At 50.9% G+C, this 13,677-nt stretch overlaps 1 protein-coding gene across 1 annotated transcript in view; it reads left to right on the top strand.

Annotated features, from left to right (window-relative positions):
• The first annotated feature begins 486 nt into the window (after window positions 1-486).
• Window positions 487-13,677, top strand: part of POLRMT (RNA polymerase mitochondrial) — a 47,483-nt gene continuing 34,292 nt past the window's right edge. The window contains exons 1-8 of the mRNA XM_081846037.1: window positions 487-559; window positions 3,410-3,505; window positions 4,413-5,137; window positions 5,616-5,746; window positions 6,562-6,748; window positions 7,561-7,710; window positions 10,360-10,521; window positions 13,442-13,612. Coding sequence (XP_081702163.1) covers window positions 511-559; window positions 3,410-3,505; window positions 4,413-5,137; window positions 5,616-5,746; window positions 6,562-6,748; window positions 7,561-7,710; window positions 10,360-10,521; window positions 13,442-13,612 — 1,671 coding nt within the window. The 5' untranslated portion in view covers window positions 487-510. The remainder of the gene's footprint in view (window positions 560-3,409; window positions 3,506-4,412; window positions 5,138-5,615; window positions 5,747-6,561; window positions 6,749-7,560; window positions 7,711-10,359; window positions 10,522-13,441; window positions 13,613-13,677) is intronic.

The raw sequence follows: 13,677 nt of genomic DNA, 5'->3' as shown, positions 1-13,677 counted from the left end.
AGGTTGTGTCATCTGCAGATCTGTTTATTGATGTTTTCATGTTTTATTGATGTTTTCATGCTTTATTGATGTTTTCATGTTCTTTAAACCGCTTTGAGGCTTTTCTTAAAAAATATAAAACGAGATAGAACTGAAATAAATAATAATAACCCAAAGGACATGAAAAGGAGAGCCCAAAAAACAAAATACATCTCTATCTCTCAATATCTCTACGTATCCCGGAAATCACCGACACACGCATAGCGCTAGACCCCTCTTCCTTTTTTGTCTAGCTCTAGCGACCACGCTGCTCCCTGGGGCCGCCTTCCTGCGCATGCGCCTCCTCTCGCAATGCCTCGTGGGAGTCGTAGTTTCTGCCACACGCGCTGCGGCTTACCCGGCTGCGCGAAGCGGGATGCCTATTGGCTGGCGTGATAGAGGAGGAGGAGGAGCAACGCCGCGCCTGCGCAGTGGGGACCAGCCAATGTGGTCTGGGTGGGAGCTGAGATGAGGGGGGTTTGAGAGAGGGGCATGTCCATGCTGAAGCTGCAGGGGGCGCTGCTGCTGCTGCGGGGCACAGGTAGGCAGTTCAACAGGTGGGGAGGGGAGGGGGGAGTCAGGCAGCCACCTCCCCCCATACAATTCCACCCCCCAAAAAATTGGGGAGGGGGCTGGAGCCCTATGCCCTCCTCTAATATGGGGAGAGTGTGGGGTGGTCCTCAGTGGGAAGGCTGCATCTAATTCACCCCTGACACTCTTCCTTTCAGGGGCTCCCCCCAATGGGGAGAGAAGCCCCCCTACCCATAATTGCAAATTGGGGAGGGGGGCTGGGGCCCTCTCCCCTCCTATAATATGGGGAGAGTGGGGGGTGGGGTGGAGTGGGGGGTCCTTAGTGGGAGGCCTCGATCAAATCCCCCCCCCGCCACTCTCCCCCACTTGAGAGTAAAGCCCCCTACCCATAACTGCAAATTGGAGAGGGGACTGGGGTCCTATCCCCTCCTCTAATATGGGGAGAGTGTGGGGTGGAGTGGGGTGGGGGGTCCTCAGTGGGAGGGCTGCATCTTATTCACTCCTGACACTCTTCCTTTCAGGGGCTCCCCCCAATGGGGGGAGAAGCCCCCCTACCCATAATTGCAAATTGGGGAGGGGGCTGGGGCCCTATCCCCTCCTATAATATGGGGAGAGTGGAGGGGGGTGGGGAGGGGGAAGGGAGGGGGGAGTCAGGCAGCCACCTCACCCCCCACAACTCCCCCCCCAAAATTGGGGAGGGGGCTGGAGCCCTATGCCCTCCTCTAATATGGGGTAAGTGGGGGGTGGGGGTCCTCAGGGGGAGGGCTGCATCTTATTCACCCCTGACACTCCTCATTTCAGGGGCTCCCCCCAATGGGGAGAGAGAAGCCCCCCTACCCATAATTGCAAATTGGGGAGGGGGGCTGGGGCCCTCTCCCCTGCTATAATATGGGGAGAGGGTGGGGTGGGGTGGAGTGGGGCGTCCTTAGTGGGAGGCCTCAATCAAATCCCCACCACCACTCTCCCCCACTTGAGAGTGAAGCCCCCTACCCATAATTGCAAATTGGGGAGGGGGGCTGGGGCCCTCTCCCCTGCTATAATATGGGGAGAGTGTGGGGTGGGGTGGAGTGGGGGGGTCCTTAGTGGGAGGCCTCAATCAAATCCCCACCACCACTCTCCCCCACTTGAGAGTGAAGCCCCCTACCCATAATTGCAAATTGGGGAGGGGGGCTGGGGCCCTCTCCCCTGCTATAATATGGGGAGAGTGTGGGGTGGGGTGGAGTGGGGGGTCCTTAGTGGGAGGCCTCAATCAAATCCCCACCACCAATCTCCCCCACTTGAGAGTGAAGCCCCCTACCCATAATTGCAAATTGGGGAGGGGGCTGGGGCCCTATCCCCTCCTCTAATATGGGGAGATTGTGGGGTGGAAGGGGTGGGGGTTCCTCAGTGGGAGGGCTGCATCTAATTAACACCTGACACCCTTCCTTTCAGGGCCTCCTATCCATAATTGCAAATTGGAGGGGAGGGGGTTGGGCCCTTCTTCCCATATGGGGGGCCAATTAGGCAGCCACCTCCCCCTACACACACACACACCCCTTAAAAATTGGGGAGGGGGCTGGGGCCCTATCCCCACCTGTAATATGGGGAGAGTGTGGGGTGGAGTGGGGTGAGGGGTCCTCAGGGGGAGGGCTGCATCTAATTCACCCCTTCCATTCTTCCTTTCAGGGGCTCCGCCCAATGGGGAGCGAAGCCCCCTACCCATAATTGCAAATTGGGGAGGGGGCTGGGGCCCTATCCCCTCCTATAATATGGGGGGATTGTGGGGGGGAGGGGAGGGGGAGGGGAGGGGGAATCAGACAGCCACCTCCCCCCCACAACTCCCCACCAAAAAATTGGGGACGGGGGCTGGAGCCTTATCCCTATCCTATAATATGGGGAAAGTGTGGGGTGGGCGGTCCTCAGTGGGAGGGCTGGATCAACCCCCCCTGCCATTCTCCCTCAGTTGAGAGCGAAGCCCCACTACTCATAATTGCGAATTGGAGGGGAGGGAGTTGGACCCTTCTTCCCATATGGGGGGAATCAGGAAGCCACCCCCCTCCTACACACACACACACACACACAAACATACACCCTAAAAAATTGGGGTGGGGGCTGGGGCCCTATCCCCTCCTATAATTTGGGGAGCGTGTGGGGTGGAGTGGGGTGAGGGGTCTTCAGTGGGAGGGCTGCATCTAATTCACCCCTGACACTCTTCCTTTCAGGGGCTCCCCCCAATGAAGGGAGCGAAGCCCCCTACCCATAATTGCAAATTGGGAGGGAGGGGGTTGGACCCTTCCTACCATATAAAGGGCAATCTGGCAGCCACCTTCCACTACACACACACACACACACACACACACACACACACCAAAAAATTTGGGGAGGGGGCTGGGGCCCTAAAGATAAAGGAATCCCTGCTCCTGCCAACCTAGCAGTTCGAAAGCACCTCAAAGTGCAAGTAGATAAATAGGTACCACTCCGGCGGGAAAGTAAACGGCGTTTCCGTGCGCTGCTCTGGTTCGCCAGAAGCGGCTTAGTCCTGCTGGCCACATGACAAGGAAGCTGTACGCCGGCTCCCTCGGCCAGTAAAGCGAGATGAGCGCCGCAACCCCAGAGTCGGCCACGACTGGACCTAATGGTCAGGGGTCCCTTTACCTTTACTTTTAAATTCAATTAATAATAATAATAATAACAATAATAATACAGGACAAGACTGTATCAACACAGGACACATTGCATTTTATATTGAAATACAGGACATTTTTGTATTGTGACAGACATGTGTGCGTGAAGCCTTCCCTGTCCTGTAATTTGCAGAGAAGCATGAAACCCCCTTCCCATTCTCCCCTGTTAAATGCTCACCCTTTCCGTTGTGTTTCAGAGAGCCTTTGGATCAGAGTGAGGAATTATTCCTCAGCCAGGGCGAAGGAAGAAGCCAGAAAAAGATGGGTGTGTGAACAAGTAGAGTTGTTGGAAGGTAAGCATAATATAACACGGGTGGCGCTGTGGGTTAAACCACAGAGCCTAGGACTTGCCGATCAGAAGGTCGGCGGTTCGAATCCCCGCAATGACGGGGTGAGCTCCCGTTACTCGGTCCCTGCTCCTGCCAACCTAGCAGTTCAAAAGCACATCAAAGCGCAAGTAGATAAATAGGTACCGCTCTGGCGGGAAGGTAAACGGCGTTTCTGTGCGCTGCTCTGGTTCGCCAGAAGTGGCTCAGACATGCTGGCCACATGACCCAGAAGCTGTACGCCGGCTCCCTCGGCCAGTAAAGCGAGATGAGCGCCGCAACCCCAGAGTCGGCCACGACTGGACCTAGAGGTCAGGGGTCCCTTTACCTTATTTAACCAGTTTTATTAAGGAAAGTTAAATTATTATTATTATATATTCATACCCAACCTTTTTCCCCAGACAATGTCTAAAGCAGCTTACAGAGAACAACTAAAGAAAACACTTTGCGTTTGTGTGACTAAGCAAACACTCTTAGGCGATGCGCCTCTGATCTCTCTCTCTCTCTCTCTCTCTCTCTCTCTTTCGTGTGTGTGTGTGTGTGTGTGTGTGTGTGGTGAAAGCATTGGGTTCTTTTGCTTAGGAAATGAGCAACACCCTAAGCACTGAATTCTCTAAAACGAAAACTGGCTCTCAAGAGTTTCCCGATCCTGGAAACGTTGGAAACGGCAATATTATTTGAAAAAGGGCTGGCATTCTTTTATAATGACGTTGTCTTCATCAAAAAATATTTAACAGCATCGCTGTTTCAGGGGCCATCACTACTGGGAAAACCCTCTAAAAACTAGTTGCATCTTATTTACAGATGCCTTCTTTAATTCTACGTGCCGCATTACCTGACGATTCGACTCTTCCTTTCTTTTCCTCCCCTGCAGTGCTGGAGGCAAGAGTGCAACAGCTGAAGGCCGAAAATGTATCGGAGGTGGCCGTCGGCGAGGTCCAACGCTCTCGCCTGCGCAAGTTCAGCTCCCTCCCGCCCGCCCCGCGGAAAACGGCCGCTGCCAGCCCGGCTCGGAACGAGAGCGCCCCGAAACGCGAGGAAAAGACCCAGCCTAGCCGCTGGATCGAGAAGCTGAAGAAGGAGAAGTCGATGAAGCACAAACGCCTTCTGAAATTGGAGGCCAAGCTCTCGGCCGCCGTCCCGGGCGACGCGGCCGAGCCCATCCTGGAGTGGATCGGGCCCGGCGCGAAGGACGACGATTTCTCCCTGAGGTCTCCCGCTAAAGAGATCCGGCCGAAGCTCAAGGGGCGAGCGTCTAAGTCACAGAAGTCCAGCAAAGCTGACGACGGCCAGCCAAACAAGACGGCCAAAGTCTCGATCGGGACGCAGTCTCGGGATCCTTCTGGGAGCTGCGAGGAACCGGGGGAGCCTTTTCGGGTCTGGGATGCCGCCGAGGGGACGCTCCCCCTGGACGAGGAAGACGGGAACCGCCACATGAATGTCAAGCTGAACATTTTGTCCTATCTGGACGCCTGCCTTTTTCTCGGTCAGCCCGAGAGGGCCCAGCAGTGCTTGATGTTTTATCACCGCTCTCACGCCCGCAGGAAACGCCTTGACGTCCGAATGTACAATCTCGTTATGCAAGGGTATGCTAAGAAGGTAAGGAGATTTTCATCCCTGCTTGCAGCGGTAGAGCCAGGGTGGATAAAAATCGATTAAAAAAACAAAACTGATCTTCTTGATTTAAATCGGATTTTTTAAAAATTGAAATCAGATTTTAAAATTGAAATCAGATTTTTAAAATAAAAATAATCTTTCTAAAGATTTTCTGTTTAAGTTACGTTATAGTCCAATCCCACTTCTGACACCAAGGGACGCGGGTGGTGCTGTGGGTTAAAAACCACAGAGCCTAGGACTTGCCGATCAGAAGGTCGGCGGTTCGAATCCACCATATAGCTTAGCGCTATGCAAATGGCCTCAGACGAGTCCCAGGCTCACGCTCCTCTCGCAAGGAGTTGGTTGGAAGAATTCACTTCAAGGCGAAGGGCTTTGTAGCTCAGCGGCAAAGCATCTGCCTCGAATGCAGATAAGCAAGAAGTCCTGGTTTGAGTCTCCTGTCCTTTCTTTCTCCCCTTAGGGCCTCCTGACACAGGTTGGCAGACTCTTCCACCTCCTCGAGGAAGCTGGCTTGAGGCCCAATCCAGACTCTTATGCCGCTGCACTCGCTTGCATGGGGCAGTGTGGGGCGTCTCGGAACATCATCTTCAGGTGTTACTCTTGACATTGGTCCCTTCTTCCTCAGCGACAGCGGTGGTGCAGTGGTTAGAGCATTGGGGCTGTGACCAGGGTTGAAATCCCCACTCTGCCATGAAGCTCACTGGGTGACCTTGGGCCAGTCAACACTCTAAGCCTACCTGCCAGATTAAATGAGGACTAGGACTCGGGAGACCAGGGTTTGATTCCCCCACTATGGCCATGAAGCTTTCAGGGATGGGGGGCGTTGGGGCCAGTCACCGCCTCTCCACCTAACCTACCTGACAGGTGTGTGGTTGACTGAGAAGGGCCATGTACACCATCTTGAGCTCCTTGGGAGAAAACATGATCTACAGATATCTTTCTATATAAATAGAAATGAAGAGTGTCGTCGCGCTGTGCATTCCAATGGGAATAGCAAGCTTCTCTGTCCTCCCTTCTCCTGTAGAAGGGGGGGGGGGAGGTTAGTGCTTGTGCCAGGAGATATGTGGGGAACTTGAATAATAACATTCACTTCTCCATTTCCCATAAACCAACTCCCCCTCCCTCCCAGTCTTCAAATCCCGATACCGCAAGTTCATTTTCCATACTGTGCATAAAGTCCAGAAGGGTTTTCCAATCATTCATAAATTGCCAGCGGTGATTATAAGCATGTTGACTTTGCCGTCTCAGCCAAAGCCATTCATTTCGATAGCCGTTTTTTGATAGGCGGTAATGACAAGTCTCCGCGAGAGGAATGAGAGGGGGCCGCTTTCTACGGACACTACTGACCCAAGCCTCTTTCTTTGCCGTTCCTTCTTCTACCCCCCCCCCCCAAACACCCTCCACAGATGCCTTCAGCAGCTCAAAGAAGATGGCTTTCAAGTGAAGGACCTCTTCCGGGACTCTGGGTTCGAGGAAGACTGGAGGAAGATGGTGCTGAAAGCCATCCGGAGGGTTGTGGAAGACTTCCAGCCCCCACCTCCTCGCCCTGCCGAAATCTGCACGGTTCCCCTACTCCGGGACTTCTACGCAAAGGTTATTATTATTATTATTCATTTATACCCCACCCATCTGGCTGGGTTTCCCCAGACACTCAGGGTGGCTTCCAACAGGATATTAAAAACACGATAAAACATTAAAAACTTCCCTAAGCAGGGCTGCCTTCAGATGTCTTCTAAAAGTCAGATAGTTGTTTATTTCCTTGACATCTGATGGGAGGGCGTTCCACAGTGCGGGTGCCACCACCGAGAAGGCCATCTACCTGGTTCACTGTATCTTCGCTGCTCGCAATGAGGGAGCCAGAAGGCCCTTGGAGTTGGACCTCAGTGTCCGGGCTGAATGATGGGGGTGGAGACGCCCCTTCAGGTATATTGGGCTGAGGCTGATTAGGACTTTCAAGGTCAGCCGGGGATAAGGAACACAGGAGAGGTCTCTGCTGCCTTAATGCCCTTTGCCTGCTGAGCGTCACCAGGTAAAGGTAAAGGGACCCCTGACCATTAGGTCCAGTCATGGCCGACTCTGGGGTTGCGGCACTCATCTCGCTTTATTGGCCGAGGGAGCCGGTGTACAGCTTCCGGGTCATGTGGCCAGCAGGACTAAGCCGCTTCTGGCGAACCAGAGCAGCACGGAAACACCGTTTACCTTCCCGCTGGAGTGGTACCTATTTATCTACTTGCACTGATGTGCTTTTGAACTAGGTTGGCAGGAGCAGGGACCGAGCAACGGGAGCTCACCCCGTCATTGCGGGGATTTGAACCGCCGACCTTCTGATCGGCAAGTCCTAGGCTCTGTGGTTTAACCCCATTGTGCCCTGCCTACCCCCCTCCCACTTTTCTTTCTCGCCCCAGGGGAAGCCCGTCTCCTATCCCAAGCTCGATTTCACGGCGCAAGAACTGCGGGACCAGTTCCGGAAGCAGCTGGCGATGGAGGCGTCGGACACGGTCACCATCGACTCCGTGGAGGCAGCCAAGCCCTTGACGGAGGAAGCCAGCAGAGCGGTAAAAGAATGAGAGAGGGGGAAAGAATCTGAACCGTTAAAACGGAAAGGGGTCAAACAGTGTTGAAATTTTGGGAGGCTGGATAGTTGCCATAGAATCCGGGTGGATTTGATTTAAATCAAATCAATTTAAATCACGATTTAGATCACTAGTCAGTAAGACTTGATTTAAAATCACTAGTCAGTAAGACTTGATTTAAATCACTTTTTGTTTCAGAAAGACTCATTCTTGCTGGTATAATCTTAATACTTACAACCATATGAAGGTTTCCATTTTGGAATAATAACTTTCCAGAGTAGTTTTTACAGTTTATATCAAAAATTACCGATTTGGTTTTACTATTAGAAACACATTGACAGATAATTATAAAATTATTGCGAGGTTTAATAATTTAACTCTTTATATTTGGGCAACTTTTCTGCTGTCCTTTATTAGAAGGAGAAAAGTAAGCATTTCCTTAATAACCATTTAAACAATTTATTTAACTGAAACAATGACATTATAGCATATGCATCCATATTTGTTAACTGATGTGGTTAAACTTTTTTTTTTAAACAAAAACTTAGAGTGAGTTTTAGCACACATGAAAAACTTAAATCGTATTTAAATTGATTTGAATCCAGCTACTGGCGGAGATTAGCCGGGAGGGGCAAAACCATGAGATCTAGCACCTTGTGCCAAAGCCCCATTCCTTCCTGCTCTCTGTCTTTAAACATTTGTCTCGGGCAGAGGCTGATGTGAGTTGTAGATTGCGCATAGCTGTCAACTTACAGATTTGAAAATAAGGGACCAGCAACCTCGAAAATAAGGGATCAGCAGCCAAAATCAGGGATTTTAGTCAACCAGCTGAAATACGAGGTTAAAAGGGACCTGATAATTTGGGAGAGCAGCGCCGGTTTTCAGCCCTTCGTTTCCAGAGTGTCAGGGAACTGCCATCAGAGAGACAGGTGGTGGACAGGCTCCAGGAGAATAGGAGAGAATCTGCAGCAGAAGAGGGAACCAGCAGGGGGAGTGCAGGAGTCACAGCGGAGGGGAGGCTCTGGGATGCTTCCAGTGAGAGTAGTGGAGAGGTAACGGGACCCCCGTTGGGAACTCCCACCCTTCGCCGGAAACTGTCACGCAGAGAGTCACGAAGGCGCATGTCCGTCAAACAGCTTTTATGTTGGCGTAAATTCCGTAGACGCCCACTGTCAGATTCTACCAGCGACTGACGGAGTCATGCTTTGGGGGCTCCGTTAGTGCATCGGTTTGGATGACCAGCCAAACCCCAGAGGGATCAAGCTTTTACGCACAAGCAGCTCATTATCCCATCACACAGAGGTTGCTGCTCCAGACACCAGGTGATGAAACACTGCAATTAAATAATTACAAGCAGCAACCACTTTTCGCGCAAAACGAAGTCCGAGCTATGAAGATGCTGCTGCAGTTCTGTATCTTTTCTCTCGTGCTCCATCCGCAGCTCTCAGTTCCATCAGGTGGGGCAGGAGGAAGGGGGGGGCGAATAGCGCCCAAAGTAAACCCGCAGATCAGACCATCTATGCTAGTCTACCACTACAAATCTATGGGTTCTTCCCTTGTAGCCCTTGGAACACCTGCCCACGCCTCTGCCTCCTCCTCCTCTCTCTGAACTGCTTTCTCTATGGTTGCCCTCGCTCTCCTCTCAAGGCTCCTCAGTCCCGGCGGGGAGGGGTTCCCGGGGGCCGAGGCTGGTGAGAGGAGGCCGGAGGGGGGCAGGCCGGGCAGCCAAGCAACACAGTTGGAGCCTCCCTCCACCCTGGCCGGCAGGGAGGGAGAGGAGCTGCTTCCTTTGAAACCCAGTAAATTTAAGGGACATCATCAATAAGGGACAGCAGTGGGACACGGCGCTGCAATAAGGGACTTTCCCACCAAATAAGGGACGGTTGACAGCTATGAGTTTGCGGCCGGCTCGCTGCTACGGTGCCCCAAAGCGGCAGTCCGCCTATCCTCCTCTCTCTGCAGCCCTGGGAATACGCTGCGGCCACTTACCGTATTTTTCGCTCCATGAGACGCACTTTTTTCCTCCTAAAAAGTAAGGGGAAATGTCTGTGCATCTTATGGAGCAAATGCGCGGTCCCTGGAGCCAAATTGCTCAGGGGTGAAAAGCAGATCGTGCTTTTTTTTTTTTTTTTAACAAAGAGGAAAGGGGATGTTGAAACAAAGCCGCTAAGCAGCTGATCGGCAAGTGATCGGGAGGGAGATAAGGGACGCTAGCGATAAAGGAGGCTGCCTGGGAGGGGGTAGGTAAAAGCACATGGATCCTCAGGATTTTTGCATTGGGTCACCCCAAATTCACCATCAGATCACATAGCATGCCCATGGCTATAGCCTGCACCAAAAAAAATCACACATCCACTGTTTTGTGGTTACAAAGCACGGTTCCACATGGATTCTCAGGATTTTTGCATTGGGCTACCCCAAACTTACCGTCAAATCACATATCATGTCTGTGGCCACAGCATGAACCACAACAATCATACATTCACTGTTTCGTTCAGAATCTCTCCCCCCCCCCCCCCCAGTTTTCCTCCTCTAAAAACTAGGTGCGTCTTATGGAGCGAAAAATTCGGTAATGCCCCATTGTTGTAATGATGATGATGTAACTTTCTTTACGGTTTTGCTCATGCGCAGCGGAGCCTCCTGTCCGCCCTCCGTAGCCGCTGGCGCGCATCTCTCTTGCAAAGCCTGCAAGAATCCAAGCTTCACATAGCGCAACGGAATTCGGGACAGCTAAACCTCTACCCCTTCCTCTGCGTTCTGAAAGACGAAGAATACGTTGACGTCCTCATGCGGGTAAGAGGGTTTCTCCCCCCCCCCATTTTTTTTTAAAATTTTTCTGCCTTACATGTTAGAATATTCATTTAAACAACCTTAAAATATCAATTCATCATGCGAAAGGCTGGGCTGGATGAATCCCTAGCTGGAATTAAGATTGCCGGAAGAAATATCAACAACCTCAGATCTGCAGATGACACAACCTTGATGGCAGAAAGTGAGGAGGAATTAAAGAACCTTTTGATGAGGGTGAAAGAGGAGAGCGCAAAATATGGTCTGAAGCTCAACATTAAAAAAATGGAGATCATGGCCACTGGGCCCATCACCTCCTGGCAAATAGAAAGGGAAGAAATAGAGGCAGTGAGAGATTTTACTTTCTTGGGCTCCATGATCACTGCAGATGGTGACAGCAGCCACGAAATTAAAAGACGCCTGCTTCTTGGGAGGAAAGCGATGACAAACCTAGACAGCATCTTAAAAAGCAGAGACATCACCTTGCCAACAAAGGTCCGTATAGTTCAAGCTCTGGTTTCCCCAGTAGTGATGTATGGAAGTGAGAGCTGGACCATAAAGAAGGCTGATCGCTGAAGAATGGATGCTTTTGAATTCTGGTGCTGGAGGAGACTCTTGAGAGTCCCATGGACTGCAAGAAGATCAAACCGATCCATTCTGAAGGAAATCATCCCTGAGTGCTCACTGGAAGGATAGATCCTGAAGTTGAGGCTCCAAGACTTTGGCCACCTCAGGAGAAGAGAAGACTCCCTGGAGAAGACCCTGATGTTGGGAAAGATGGAGGGCACAAGGAGAAGGGGACGACGGAGGACGAGATGGTGGGACAGTGTTCTCGAAGCTACCAGCATGAGTTTGACCAAACTGGGGGAGGCAGTGGAAGACAGGAGTGCCTGGCGTGCTCTGGTCCAGGGGGTCACGAAGAGGCGGACACGACTAAACAACAACAACAAAATATCAACGACTTCCCTTCTTCTGTTTCCACGGTTCATTTTGCACAACAGAAATCCCTGCATATTTTCCATAAACTACTCAGCCATTCGGTATTCCGTTGTATCATCCATCAAAACATAATTTACACTTAATTTACTCTTGCATCCTTTGCCGTCACTCGAGGCTCAGGTGGCCTCAGTGGCCCAGAGCGCCTTCCATCAGCTTCGGCTGGTGGCCCAGCTATGCCCCTAACTGGACAGGGATAGCCTAACTACTGTCGTCTGTGCTCTGGTAACCTCAAGGTTAGATTACTGCAATGCGTTATACGTAGGGCTGCCTCTGGAGACTGTCGGAAACTTCAGCTGGGGCAGAATTCAGCGGCCAGGTCACGCAAGACGGTCTGAGCATATTACACCGATCCTGGTCCAACTGCACTGGCTTTTGATTAGTTTCCGGTCCCAATTCAAAGTGCTGGTTTTGACCTATAAAGCCTTAAACAGCTCAGGACCGCAGTACCTCAAGGACCGCCTCTTCCCATATGAACCCACCCGGACCCTGAAATCATCCTTTGAGGCCCTTCTTCGTGTGCCTCCTCCTCAAGAGGTCCAGAGGGTAGCAATACAAGAACGGGGCCTTCTCTGCAGTGGCTCCCCGTCTGTGGAATGCTCTGCCCAGGGAAGTTTGCCTGGTGCCTTCATTATACAGGCAAAAATGTTCCTTTTTAACCAGGCCTTTGGTTGATCTGATTTACATCCTATGCCCTTTTAAAATGTGTTTTTGTTGGAAGAAATTTCAAGATTATTTAGCTAAATACAGTGGTGCCTCGCAAGACGAAAAGAATCAGTTCCGCGAGTCTCTTTGTCTAGCGGTTTTTTCATCTTGCGAAGCAACCCTATTAGCGGATTAGCGCTATTAGCGGCTTAGCGGCTTAGAAAAAGGGGGGGGAGCGAAAAAAAAATGCAAGACTCGCAATACGTTTTCGTCTTGCAAAGCAAGCCCATAGGGAAATTCGTCTTGCGAAGCGCCTCGAAAACGGAAAACCCTTTTGTCTAGCGGGTTTTTTGTCTTGCGAGGCATTCGTCTTGCGGGGCACCACTGTATTGTAATATAAGATAATTAGAAAATACTTGAAAGTACCAAACAGGCCTAGGTTTAGCATAAGAATGTTATTTTATTAATATGGATCTAAGTCAATAAGAAAAGAGACGAAGATAGTAGATTGAAGGAGTTAATGTAGTAGAAAGATGATCTTGGAGAATTGTTATAAGGTGATACAATGAAATTCAGTTAGAGGGGATTCAGTTAACAATGAAATTTAAAATGAACCTTAGAAAGAATATGTGTTTTTAGTTTTGTTCTTTCTTTATTTATTTCTTGTAGTATTGCAGTGTGTTTTCTTTTGTATGTTTTATGTTTTATCTGTTAAAAACAATATTCTTTTTTGGAAAAAAACACCGTATTTTTCACTCTATAGGACGCACCTATGGAGCGAATGCAGACCTTCGCTGAAGCCTGTAGAGCAAGAGGGGTCAGTGTGCAGCTATCCACAAGCCTTTTAAGCCTGGTGGGAGTTCCCGCCGGGCTCAGAAAGCTTGCGGATAGCAGCCTGTTCTGGGGTCGGGGGAAGCTCGGGCTCCCCCCGCCCCAGCCCCGCGGCTAAAAACACGCTCAGCTTCTCCCGGCTGGAGAGGTTACGCGTGGCTAAAGAGGAAGCCAAGACAGCTATCTTGGCTTCTTTGCTCTTTGGGGCTGGTGGGGGGGGGCCGGAAATAATTTTTTTTTTCTTTATTCCCCCCCCCTAAAAACTAGGTGCGCCCTATGGAGCGAAAAATACGGTAAATGTGTTTTTGGATTGTCATTTTTATTTTTATTATGCATTTTGTGGTTTTATATCTTGGACTTTATTCTGTGAACTGCCCTGAGGACCCCCCCCCCCCCGGGTATAGGGCGGTATGTAAGTTCAATAAATAAAGTAATAACCTCCTTTCTCCCCCAGAGCCTCAACAGCCTGTCACCGCAAGGGGAATCCCTCCTGGTCCTGGCGAGGGAACTGGGTTCCAAAGTCTACAGCAAGTTCATGTTGCAGAAGAAATCCAGGAGCCGCTTGGTGGAGAAGATCCAGAGGCTGTATGACAAATACGTGCAGCTCCTTGCGAAGGACACTCAGGTAAGCGCCGTCGCCTTGACGCCACCGGTCTTGCTCAACCGAGTCTCCCGAATTTCTTCCTTCTT

This window comes from Podarcis erhardii (genome assembly GCF_964252035.2).
Source record: "Podarcis erhardii genome assembly, chromosome: 18".
In the NCBI taxonomy this organism is placed as follows: Eukaryota; Metazoa; Chordata; class Lepidosauria; order Squamata; family Lacertidae; genus Podarcis; species Podarcis erhardii.
The sequence above is the reverse complement of the archived record's forward strand: the minus strand, read 5'-3'. Positions and strand labels throughout refer to the sequence as shown.